We start from the raw sequence: 13,874 nt of genomic DNA on the forward strand, positions 1-13,874 counted from the left end.
AAAAAAAAAAAGATAGATGGATTATTGTCGCATGTCCCTTTAGTCAAAGAAAGCTTCGAATTTTAAAATCAAAATGGTAGCCATATTCCATGATTAGGAAAGAGGGGAGAAGTTTCCACCGAAACCAAAAATTGAGTTGGACTTTCGATGCAGAATATGCTTATGTCTTTTAAAGACTCACTTTACCCCCTCTCACTCTTTTTGAATTTACTTTCCAATCCTACTATAATAACTCTTTTGAAAATTCAACCAAAGGAAAAACAATATTGTAGTAGCGTATTTTCTTCCATAAAACTTTAACAAACACTCTAAATGTTCGTTTGGTTAGACAACCTCTATTCAATATTAACTCGATTTTACTGTATACGTAACCAAGTGAGGAGCTATAAGTCTACAACAAACAAACTAAATCATTAAGTTACCTATGTCAATTTGATAAAAATTACTCATTAAGTTATCTATATCAATTTGACAAAACTAACACGCATGAGTGTATGACTAATTTGTATGTCTAGATACTTAAAAATGTCTTAATAATGCATGTGACATGATCAATGTCTAAGTTTCATAAAAGGTATTTTTCGCATTAAGTCATTGCTTTTTTAATAATCTATCATTTCATATAACAAACCAAATTATAAGCATATATAAATTAATTATATTTATCATGCCTACAATATATGTTAGAAAGAAGACCCGAGACAAACGAAAAAATTGAAAATAAATTATAATAAAAACTAATAATAAAAAACTATATGCCAGTTAATTAAAGTTGTTTAAACTTAGTAAAATGTTGAATATAGTCTCTACTAGAGTTGCAATTAACAAGCATAAAAAATTATAGGTTTTATATTAAAATATCACTCTTAAAATTTATGGTAACTATAAAATTATATTATGAATTTAACTAAAGCCCTTAAACTTACGTGTTTTGTGCTTTATATATTGTTTACGATAAAAAGTTTCGTGACGATATAGAAAAAATAAAACTCAAAGCAGAGGGACCAAAATTGGTAGACATTCAAACATCGTATTAGATGAGAATCTTTTCTTGAAGAAAAAGTTAATAGAATTGAAACGGCCAACAACACGCGTATTCAACATTATCTTTTTCTTTTCTATGTTTTTATTTTTTTCTCTCATTTGCAATTTTTCTTCCGAACAGCACAAGCAGCCCCTAAAAACCCTAATCTGATATCACGGAATCCAATCAATCAACACCCACGTTTGACTTTTGAATCAATCGGTCAACTTTCAATAATTCCCTTATCCAGTGCGTCCTCAGTTTCTTGATGCTTGCTTAATTGATTTTGTAAGAATCCCCAATTTTATAATTCTTGATTAACTAATTATACTGATTTTAGGGTTTCGATTACTTAAATCGATGCTCTAAAGCTGTAGTTTTTGATTTTAGTAACCCCTGTATATATATTATATACGTATATATTGGGTTTATTTTCTGGGTACTGTTTGATCATGTATGGGTATTGATGAATATTTGATATTTTAGTGTTTTTAGGGCTTAGATTTATTTGGGTTTTCGAAATTTTGTAAAAAGTTAGGAAATTTATAGAGGAAAAATAATGTCGTCTGCTGGGGTGATTACGATGAGTCCGCTTAGTGACGAATCGATTATGCCGTCGTTACCCGTGCAAAACCAAGAACCAATTATGATTCATTTAGCAATGTCTGGTTCGATGGAACCGATGAGAGTGTTGGGATCTGATTCTATCGAATCAGTTAAGCTTAAGATTCAGAGCTATAAAGGGTTTGTTGTTAAGAATCAGAAGTTGGTTTGTGGGGGTAGGGAATTATCGAGGAGTAATTCGTTGGTTAGGGACTACGGTGTTGGTGATGGGAATGTGGTCCATTTAGTCGTTAAGGTTTCCGATGTTCAATTGATTAACGTGAAAACCGCGTGTGGGAAAGAGTTTAAGTTTCACGTTGAGAAGAATCATGATGTCGGGTATGTGAAAAGGCAGCTTGCTAAGGGGAAAAAGCATTTGGGTTTGATTGATATCGAGGAACAAGAAGTGTTGTGTGAAGGTGAGTTGCTTGAGGATGAGAGACTTATTAATGATATATGTAAGTATAATAACGATGCTGTGATTCGCTTGACTGTTAGGAAGTCTGCAAAGATTCGAGCGAAGCCTGTGGATAAGCATTTTGAGTTGACTATAGTTGCACCACAATCTAATGATTCAAAAGAACGTGATCTTGCTGTTAGACAACTTAAGAATGGAGCTCATGGTATTGAGTATTATGGTTCAGTTCCTAAAGAAGCTGCAAAGAGAAGTCTTTGGTTGGAACCGGTGGTTGTTAACCGAAAGGCTACTCTACCAACTGTGCTGTTGGACCTAATTAATTCGACATATGATGGTTTGATGAAAGGGAATTACCCAATAAGGTCTTCTGAGGGTACGGGTGGAGCGTATTTGATGTTGGATGCATCAGGGACTAAATTTATCTCTGTTTTTAAGCCTATTGATGAAGAACCTATGGCTGTAAATAACCCTAGGGGCTTACCCGTATCAGCTGATGGTGAAGGACTGAAGAAGGGGACAATTGTTGGCGAGGGTGCATTGAGGGAAGTTGCTGCATATATTTTAGATCATCCAAAAGGCGAACGTAGGTCTATATCTGGTGAATACAAAGGTTTTGCTGGAGTCCCACCTACATTCTTAGCAACATGCTTACATGAAGGGTTTAATCATCCTGACGGTGTAAAAGAGAAGATAGGGTCGTTGCAGATGTTCATGGAGAACAATGGGAGCTGCGAGGATATGGGTCCTGGTGCGTTTCCTGTAGACGAGGTACATAAGATCTCTGTGTTGGATATTAGGATGGCAAATGCAGATAGACATGCTGGAAATATTTTGGTTAGCAAAGGAGAAGATGGTAAGGTTGTATTGATACCTATCGACCATGGATACTGCTTGCCTACCAGTGTAAGTTCTCTCTCTTTATTTTTCATATACTGAGCTAATTGGTTTGATTTGTTGTGTGTATGTTCTAAATAAGATAATGAAATTGGTTTTTATATATAGAGTATGTCAAAGAATCTGTAAATGAACTCAATTACTTCTTTTACTGCAGTTTGAAGATTGCACCTTCGAGTGGCTCAACTGGCCTCAAGCTCGCCAACCATTCAGTTGTGAAACAGTCGACTACATTAGTTCGCTGGATGCTGAGGAAGACATTGCTGTACTCAACTTCTATGGATGGAAACTACCCTCAGAATGTGCACGCACTCTTCGAATATCCACCATGCTACTCAAGAAAGGTGTCAAGAAAGGATTGACCCCTTTTGCCATTGGAAACATTATGTGTAGAGAGAACTTGAATAGGCAGTCTGTGATTGAAGAGATAGTTCAGGAAGCAGATGATCTCGTTCTTCCTGGTTCGAGTGAGGCTGCATTTGTGGAGGCTGTTTCTCAGATCATGGATCAGCGTCTAAATTTGATTCCTTAACAGACATTCATAGATATTATTAGTAGCACATAAAATTGTTTATTTTTGTGTATAAGACCTTACGTGCATATGTTGTCGGTACATATGTTTCTATGTGGGTGTGGATATCTTCCCAATCCTTCATAGCTGTTGGAGTTTATGTTTCATAATGTCAGAACAATGATCGATCTTTTATTCGTTTTTTTCCTGAATCTGGGTTATTGGTTGATCTAAATTCAATTGGAGCTTTGAAGAATAATCTGCAAGTACAAATGCTGTTAACAATAGAATGTTAGCTGCGAAAAAGGGTGTTTTTAGACCTGGATTAATCTTGTTTGATATGGTGCATATCTTAAAGATTTCTGACTGTTCGAAGATTAAATTCAGCTTTTGACTTGTGACTGCCTTTTATTTCTTGCATGCTCCTTTATCTGCATGATCTTCTAATGATGATGTTCTAAGATATGAAAAAACGTGCAAAACTAGTTTGGTATGTAGACCTGATACAGTCCCAATTTGTATGGTGGTGGGTCATTACTTCTGCAGACATGAGAGTCCTTGTAGGAAGTTTGGATGGTATATCTTAGATGGCCAACTATTTTTGTTTTGTATGTCTTTATTTTCGCAAAATCAAATAGTTCAAAAAATACACAAATTTTTACAATATATCCATGAGACAAATATCCGTAACTCGTGGTTGGTTTTTTCTTTTAGCAAAAAAACAAAAATAATTATGACAGGAGTTCTGCTGATGATAGCCTTCACGGTTTTCAAACGTATTTTTTTGCCCGTCATGTGCAACCTCCATTTTGTGCGATTTTAAGGCAACCAACAGCAATATTTAAGAGCAATAAATGGGTGTTATGCACATCCTCATACTTTCCTCCTTGGACTAGATTAACCTCTTAGTTGATGGTCGTTAAAACTTAAATGAAACAATGGCGACCATCATGATTACCTTATAGTGTTCCTCGCGTGGTGAGTAAACCATGCGCTGACTACACTGAAATTATAGAGATAGGTGTAGACTTTTCATCATAGATTTTATCAGAATCGTACATCTCGGTGTAGGGAAGAAATGCTAAATTGTTATAAATTCCCTTTATATTACAAAGACAATTTTTACACTAATAGCATCACTGCCCTAAAAATTCCCACACAATACTAAAAATACACCACCTCCATTCACCAATTTCTTTGGTCATCCATCTATAGCTTCAATTCATTGAGATTACAGATATGTGAAGTTGGTCCCCACAGAACAAACAAGTGAGTTAACTACATAGGTTTGGAATGCATACGTTACTACCATCAGCATTAGGAGTTTCTTTCCATATCTTGCCCGTGACTCTCAACTTGAGTTCTTTCCTATCTCCTCCAGAGAAAAAGAGAGCCATATTCCTTTGTATAATCAGCCCATCATGGCTGTCCCTAACCTTTCTGTGACCATCTCTTATGCTCCGAGGGGTGCCTTCCCATGTGAGTTTCCTGCCATTCCCCCCGACTTCCAAGCTATATCGATAGTTTCGTGCATCATTTTCATCACCCATGAATCGGAGAAACGCCATGTAAACAGGTGCCATGCTGAGCTGGAACGCTTCAAAGTGGAGACAGAAGTACTGTCCAAAGCAGTTGAAGACCTGCATATAGTGGATCAAGTGATTCAAAAGCATTAAAAGTAAGCTCAAAAAACAAAATGAAGTTCGATTTTTAAGTCAAAGCATAGATAGCATTTTTGTATAGGTCAATTCAGGTTGGGTTTCTCACAATCAGGTCAACAAATTGGCAACATGCAAAATGTATTAACAGGTTAAAAACTTGAAAGTCACCAAAGGCAATTATTTTTGCACTCAAACTTTATTTCAAAGATTTAACGTGCGCCTAGTTGGAGGTTATGATACTTAAGAAATTGCAATCAAAGTGATTTAACCACCCAATATCACCAAGCATTCTCTTTCCCATTAACTGGTTACAGCAAAGCAGCCCTTTAGATTAATATGGCAATAACTTAGTTTTGGTAATCATAATCAAAGCATTAAATTTTTGCTAAAGATTTAAAGATGGACAAAAAGTGTTTGTGGCTTCAACCTACCCATTTTCAACTCATACTATAGATTATAATATTATAATTCACTGCTTGAACTGCATCTGTGCTACAACCTCTGAGCCAAAGGAATTTGCTTTGAAGTACAATTTAACATGGCCAACATAGGTAAATAAATGAAGACATTATAATCTACAAAAACAATGCATAAGATGTTCTCAATACACAACAGTTTTAAAGAAAATGTAACTAAGCATTCAGCATCAAACATTTAGAAGGATGTATAAATGTTTATTTGAAACAATGTGAAAAGAATACCCCGAACTTTAGTATTGAAGTTAAAAGAGAGCTTGAATATGCCAAGTACACATGGACAAGTAGGAAATAATAAACTCTCCAGAAAATATAACACACTTCTGTAACAACAGATTTAGAAACCAGTTGAAATTTGACCATTAAAGTCACAAGAAATTCGCTTCAAGTTCAAAGTGAATTCAGGCAAACCACACAGAATAGATTCAATAATTTAAGCTATAAACCACTGTATAATATTTGCTATACTGTGTCCCCTGATCATGATGAGATCATGAGATATGCATTCACACCCTTAGAAATAACCAACAAATAAGTTATAAGTGAGGTCACTATTTTAGATCATAAGCATGGACTTACACCGTAACCGTATCAACTTATGCTTAATATAGGAAAATAAATTACCAACCATTAACTTGGTAATAATATACTATCTTGCTAAGTTATAATCTGGAAATCAATAAGATTGACCAAAGTTAATTGGCAGAAAATGAATGTGAGAGATACTAACCGTAAGCATCCATGTGGCATTTTCAACTTCACGTGGATTAGACTTGACATAACGATGGTTGAAAGTGTATCCAGAGTGCATATCTACTTTGTGATCATCCCTCAAATGAGAAACTAGAAAAGGGATATCTCCAACAACAGAGCACTCCGATCCAGCGTATGGACAGTTGTATGGCCTAAAATTGCAGACTGTCTCGTGTTTCAACTTGCTATAGTATGGAAAGATCCCAGGACATCCCAAGGAGAAGTATTTGCATGGAAATTCAAGTGATTCGGCCACTTTTTCTAATGCAAGACACCTTATATCGCCTAGCTCTTGTCGGCATGTTGGACACCTGTTGTGAACACGAGTCTTACAGGTGGAACAAATTGTGTGTCCGTTATGACACTACATAAAACCAAAACAAAAAACCGATTAGATTTTACATAAGAGTTCTCATTCCCAAAGGGGTGTTCGGCATTGCATTTGAAGGTGATATTGTTACTTTAAGATACAATGCCAAACACCTCTAAGGTCCTAAGTTCTATATAAACTCCGTCCCTCACAATGACTAGAAAAATGCTTTGTTTAGCAAAATTGTTACGACTGTTATATATCTTATAATGACACTGAAATTATCGCGTGGAACAATATGATTGCTTATGGACATTTTGTAGAAAGTAATAATGGGCAAAAGAAGCGGCGTTTGATTCAAACTTTGCAAAGGGGATGAATGTTGCATGTTTTGTAACACTCGAAAATGTAAATTGTCGTATTCAGTTAGAACTCAAGAAGTGTATGTATATGTATCTATATGTCCAAATCAACAAATCAAATTCAATACATAAATAAAGTGTAAATGGTAATTGGTAGTGTTAAACTACAAAAACTGAGTATACAAAACATTCAGTTTCCTGCATTCCATCTTTCCTATGAAATAGAGATGCATCTGAACTTTACGGTCAACCTAGCTAATTCAACTTCAAAACTGTCATTATAGTTTTAACGAAATTTCAAAATACTTTTGTTGATTTATTTTTTAACTTTATTCACCATAAGTATACGAATAAAACGGCGAAGAAGACAACTGATGACAAAATTCCACATTAGCAAAAATTTTAACAATACCATATTCATAATCTATTTTTTTTTTCTTCTTTTTATCATAATCCCAAAATTCCAAATCACAACAATATGATAAAATGCCCATTTCAAAGCAAAGATAACTCAATAAACATATCTAAGATCATAATACCCAAGCAATTAACACATTAACAATATTTCAAAATAATAATAATAAAAAAACACAAAAACAAATCTATCATTTCATTATATAATTAAAAAAGATGAGAAACCTGATGAATAGGAGGGTACATAGAATTAGTACAAACAGGGCATTCAAGAAGCTCATGAACACTTGTTGTGGGATTGATTGTTGTTGCAGGAACAACATTAACATTTACATTATGTTGATGATGTGTTTTCAAAGATGATGAAAACTGAGGCACATTATTATTATTTTGATTATGATGACGATTGTTATTATGATGTGGGATTTCATCATCTAATCCTAATCCATCAGATACTGAAACGCATTCAATGTTATCAATTTCCATTTTCTTCAACCCCCAAAATCAAACAAGAAGAAGAAAGATTGAATCTTTAATCAATAAAGATTATTGATGTGGGTTTTCTTGAATTGAATAATCAATACCCAGAAATATGAAAAGCTTTTTTCTTTTCCCTCCCCAATATTAAAGATGAAACAGGAAGAAATGGGGAGGGGAAAGGAAGAAGAAAGATGAACAGGAGGGAGGTGCTTTTCTTTTCTTGATAAGTTTTTCTTCTTTGTTTATTATTTTTATATTTTTGGTTTTTTATTTTAAATTTTTTTTGGGGAAGGATTGAGTAAATGAGATTGATGGATAGGGTTGAATTATGGGTTTTTTTTTTCTAATTAAATTTAAAATGTGAGATATACAGTACAGTATATGATTTGAATACTTCAGTTGGAACACTATATATACAATTACAATATACTACATTCAATTCAATTCATGTTCCTCGTGAACAATATCCCAAAAAGAAATCAATATCTTTTTATATTGATTTATTTTAATGTAATTATATTTCTTATAAATAATTTCAATCGTGTGATAGATAAAATTTAATCTTTTTGCAGAAAAAAAAAAACTGATAAAAAAAAGGAGAGATTTGATGAAACGTATACTCCTTTCCTATCGAAATGAACCCGTTAAAAATACATATCAGAACTAGTGCTTAGACCACGTGCGATGCACGGACAACCCTAAATAATTTTTCTTAAACTTTATTTTAAGATTGTATCAATGAATAAATATAACTGAGTTGGACATAATAAAAATATTCTTATGAATTGATTAATTTAAAGAAGAAGAATGCTAGATATACCTTGGGATTTATTAATGATACACGAGGGCTTAAAACGCGTACATTGCAAGCCGAAGAGAAATTATAAAATGGATTGCCCATAGTAGGCGCATATAAGAAGGATTCTGTTGGTTACCTGGATGTGATAGGTATTATGAATTTTCCCCCACTTTGATATATAGACCCATGTAGATGCGTTATAACCTTATATAATTTCTTTAACACCAGTTCAAGCATGCATGTAGCGAAGTAAATGTACTCCTATTACAACTAATGATCATTTTAATAAAAATTAATGACTTAAAATGCATAGAAAAGTCTTATTTAGCACTAAAATAAACCAAATATACCTCATAATTTTCATCACAAATTTGATAGGTTGTTTTTTGTATAAGATTTGAAATTTGTTGATCATTCATTTTAACTCCAATAGCACCAGTGGCATCTACAATCCTAACTTGCGCATTAAACCTACCAAAAAAAAAACAGAGATACAATTTTACCACACAACTTAATGATTATAGAGTTTTAATATGAAATATAAATATATATACATAGGATTGATGAGAACTTCTTCCTTGTTACATGAACAACAAATCCACATTTTGTTGTCCCTTAAAGCATCAATAATGTCGACTGCATCCATGTAGAGATTGGTCAACTTAATTTCTTGAGAACAGTTCACACATTCTATTGAATACCATAACTGGTCGGTTGGAATAAAACCGATTGTTGCAACAACAACCACTTTATCAAACTGTCAAAATGAAAATGTTTATACATTAAAATGTTAAAAAGCTAGTTATAAATTCGAAAGAAAGTTATGTTAAAAAGTAATCTAATCAAAAAAGAATTTTCACAAACAATGAATACTTACATGTTCGTCCATCAGGATCATCTCAATACTACCTATGTTATTAACATCTCCATATAGAGGTTGCTTCCATAGCCGCAAATTCTAACCGTTATCGTACATGGCTTATTATTTGGACGCAAATTTCTAATTGAAACATGGTTTAGTGAAGCCATGCTAAAATTGATCTGTTATGTGTTTACGTTTTGAAATGCCTTAAAACTAAATGAAAGTGGCCTTATATAGACATAGACATGCAAGGAAGTAACCGCCACAAGCAATACACGAATGGTTACATATTCAAATTTTCAAAAATTTGAACTTCTTGAAAGCATAACTAATCCGTTTTCGAAAATTTGAACTTCTTATAAAAGTAACTAATCCGTAGACCTTCCAAGGAGCAATATCGTAATGATTTTTGGGCTTTCTTGCATTTTTAAGCATGCCACATAGGCAATAACTAACAAATTTTGAAGTGAGATTTATATAATGTAGGGATTACATTGTCTATGAATAAAATATCATTCAAGATTTCATTGATTAAATTATTAAAATAGAAATTTGTTTATTTGGAACAACCTTAACACATACACACTACAATTCAAACAGCTGAATATGATTTAACTATATATTAATAGAGAAATTATCTCAACCTAATTCTAATCAAGTTTGATCATAACTTGTCATATCGTATTATTTCAACCTAGTTATAACTCGTCTTTTACGGGTTTTAGGTCTTACTATCTCGACGTTATATGAAGAAGTTTTACTAGCTAGAGAGGCGTTTTCAAGTTTTATCTAAGATAGATATGATCTCATATCATATTTTAGACATAATTACTTTATTTAAAAGAAAGAATATATCCTAGTATTTGTTTCACATACAATATTATGGAATTTTCTTTCTGAAATTAAGGAAATTCAAACCTATAACCTTTAAAGGGGTTCGGAATATTAACTACCGGAACACTTTCAAATGGTAAAAAGCAATTAACGATAATAGCACGTCATTACTATAATGCTTTTGAGTCATTGGACCCACTCTATGTCTTTAACTGCTTTCGACAGTACTTTTGTCTCCACTTTGAAGCGTTCCAGCTCAGCATGGCACATGTGTACATGGCGTTTCTCCGATTCATGGATGATGAAAATGATGCACGAAACTACCGATATAGCTTAGTAGGGGGAATAGCAGGAAACTCACATGGGAGGGAACCCCTATGAGCATAAGAGATAGTAAGGAATATGACTCTCTTTTTCTATGGAGGTGACATGAAATAACTCAAGTTGAGAGTTACGGGCAAGATATGTTACTCACATACGACTATTTTTGTTTTATAATAAGAACCCGTACTCATACGATGTATCTTAGATATCTATATTTCCTTTTAATTGAATTAACTTTAACGTACTATTGTAAAAAAAATTAAATATAAAACTAGAAGGAATTAAAAAGGCTAAAAATAAAGTCATAAAAGAAGGTAACACAAATAACCAATAAGGAGTTAACACAAAAGGAAGAAATATTAAATCTTTAATAAAAAAAATGTGGATTTTCTTGATTTAATCATTACCTACAAAATGAAAAGATTTTTTCTTTTCCCTCATACCAAATATTTTAGATATCTGTATTTCTTTATACTTCCTTTTAATTGAATTAACTTTTTATGTACTCTTGTTAAAAAACAAAATATAAAATTAGAAGGAAAAATAAGAAGCTAAAAATAAAATAAAAAGGAGGTAATACAAATAACCAACAATGATGTAAAAATGTATATTTGAAACACCGTAACCGTGTCAACTTATGCTTAATATAAGAAAATTAATCACCAATTATTAACTTGGTAATAATACACTACCTTACTAAGTTATAATTTAGAAATAAAAAAGATTGACTAAAGTGAATGGTGATGATATACCCCTCCGGAGCTCTATCTCCGGAGGTAAATCTGCCAGAATTATGAAGCTCACCTCCGTCAGAACGGAGGTCACCTCAGGAAAATGGAGCTCACCTCCGTCAGGAACGAAGCTCATCCGTCAGAACAGAGCTCCGTCAAATATGGAGGAAATCTCTTATTTTCTTTCTCCTAAAGAAAAGGTATGTTTCCTTATCTTTTATTATTATAATATATTTATTATATGACATGTAAATCCCATAAACATGTCTACCATATCTTGTACCCAAATAATTAGGGTATCCCCCTAAAACCCTAACTTATCCCCTAAAATAAGTTTTCCCTATAAATAGAGGTATTCCCTCACGAATAAAGGCAATAAGTTCTTTCTACGAGATACTAAGCCATTCACCCGAACACCAAAGGTGGTCTCGTCCATCGCCAACACCAATACACCCGATCTTGTGGCGTTAAGCTTCACAAAGCTTTACACCGATAGGGAATCGCCAACGAATCGGTCAAAACCCTCACCTTGTTTCGATCGGAGGACCGTGCGGTTCTTTGATCAAACAAATTGGCGCCATCCGTGGGACAATATTCTACACGTCCTACCTCTACCGCCGGGTTAGATCTCCGACAATTAACGCCCATAAAATCCAACGGTGTCGATTAAGATAAACCCTAGTATATATGCCACCGGTGAAGCCTCGTCCAGGGAGAAATCTTGTGTAGGTTATCACAGACGATTCTTTGCGACCCAAAGATCAACAAGGCATGTGTTGTGATAGTTATCATGAACAAATTAACCTCCGATCTTGTGGTGTTAAGCTTCACAAAGCTTTACACCGATATGGAATCGCCAACGAATCAGTAAACCTTGGCGACAGAAGGATCAATAAGAACACATCTTGTGCTAATTTTCACAGATGGAGTCTTGGCGACAAGGCGGACCTTGTGCATATTTTGGGATAGTCTTGCAAAGGGAAAAACAACCTCAACATCCGCAAATTCGAGGACAGTTTCTAATCTTCGAAGGTAAGCTTTTATTTGTTTATTTTTATTAGTCTAATGCGATGTTCGGCAGATAGAATCTCCCATCAGACTGGGGGGCTTGATGATATACCCCTCCGGAGCTCTATCTCCGGAGGTAAATCTGCCAGAATTACGAAGCTCACCTCCGTCAGAACGAAGCTCACGGAGCTCACCTCCGTCAGAACGGAGGTCACCTCAGGAAAATGGAGCTCGCCTCCGTCAGGAACGAAACTCATCCGTCAGAACGGAGCTCCGCCAAATATGGAGGAAATCTCTTATTTTCTTCCTCCTAAAGAAAAGGTATGTTTCCTTATCTTTTATTATTATAATATATTTATTATATGGCATGTAAATCCCATAAACATGTCTACCATATCTTGTACCTAAAAAATTAGGGTATCCCCCTAAAACCTAATTTATCCCCCAAGATAAGTTTTCCCTATAAATAGAGGCATCCTCTCACGAATAAAGGCAATAAGTTCTTTCTACGAGATACTAAGCCATTCACCCGAACACCAAAGGTGGTCGTCTTCTCTACGGAGTCGTCCATCGCCAACACAAATACACCTGATCTTGTGGCGTTAAGCTTCACAAAGCTTTACACCGATAAGGAATCGCCAACAAATCGGTCAAAACCCTCACCTTGTTTCGATCGAAGGACTGTGCGGTTCTTTGATCAAACAAATGGGAAGAAAATGAATGTGAGAGATACTAACCGTAAGCATCCATGTGGCATTTTCAACTTAACGTGGATTAGACATGACACAACAGTGGTTGAAAGTGTATCCTCATTGCATATCTACTTTGTGATCGTCCGTCAAATAGGAAACTAGAAAAGAGATATCTCTAACAAGAGAGCACTCTGATCCAACGTATGGACAGTTGTATGGCCTAAAATTGCACACTGTCTTGTGTTTCAACTTGCCATAGTATGGAAAGATCCCAGGACATCCCAAGGAGAAGTATTTGCATGGAAATTCAAGCGATTCAACCACTTTTTCCAATGCAAGACACCTTATATGGCCTAGCTCTTCCTGTTGTGAACACGGGTCTTACAAGTGGAACAAATTGTGTGTCCGTTGTGACACTACATAAAATCAAAACAAAAAAACCGATTAGATTTTACATAAGAGTTCCCATTCCCAAAGGGGTGTTCGGCATTGCATTTGAAGGTGATATTGTTACTTTAAGATACAATGCCAAACACCTCTAAGGCCCTAAGTTCTATATAAACTCGGTCCTCACAATGGCTAGAAAAGGGAAACTAGAAAAGGGATATCTCTAACAACAGAGCACTCCGATCCAGCGTATGGACAGTTGTATGGCTTAAAATTGCAGACTGCTTAGTGTTTCAACTTGTTATAGTATGGGAAGATCCCAGACATCCCA

The 13,874-nt window shown here is 34.6% G+C and overlaps 2 protein-coding genes across 2 annotated transcripts; one reads left to right on the forward strand and one right to left on the reverse strand.

Moving 5' to 3' along the window:
• Positions 1-1,101: 1,101 nt before the first annotated feature.
• On the forward strand, positions 1,102-3,662 carry LOC122593527 (phosphatidylinositol 4-kinase gamma 4). The gene is made up of 2 exons (XM_043765948.1): positions 1,102-2,948; positions 3,097-3,662. The coding sequence occupies exons 1-2, from the start codon at positions 1,584-1,586 to the stop codon at positions 3,469-3,471; spliced, it is 1,740 nt and encodes a 579-aa protein (XP_043621883.1). The 5' UTR covers positions 1,102-1,583; the 3' UTR covers positions 3,472-3,662.
• An 830-nt stretch (positions 3,663-4,492) lies between these two features.
• On the reverse strand, positions 4,493-8,142 carry LOC122593529 (E3 ubiquitin-protein ligase SINAT5-like). Its single transcript, XM_043765949.1, has 3 exons — positions 7,652-8,142; positions 6,318-6,704; positions 4,493-5,090 (listed from the first exon to the last, which is right to left on the reverse strand). The coding sequence occupies exons 1-3, from the start codon at positions 7,910-7,912 to the stop codon at positions 4,725-4,727; spliced, it is 1,014 nt and encodes a 337-aa protein (XP_043621884.1). The 5' UTR covers positions 7,913-8,142; the 3' UTR covers positions 4,493-4,724.
• Positions 8,143-13,874: the final 5,732 nt, after the last annotated feature.

The sequence above is a fragment of the Erigeron canadensis genome, chromosome 3 (assembly GCF_010389155.1).
Source record: "Erigeron canadensis isolate Cc75 chromosome 3, C_canadensis_v1, whole genome shotgun sequence".
Taxonomy (NCBI): Eukaryota; Viridiplantae; Streptophyta; class Magnoliopsida; order Asterales; family Asteraceae; genus Erigeron; species Erigeron canadensis.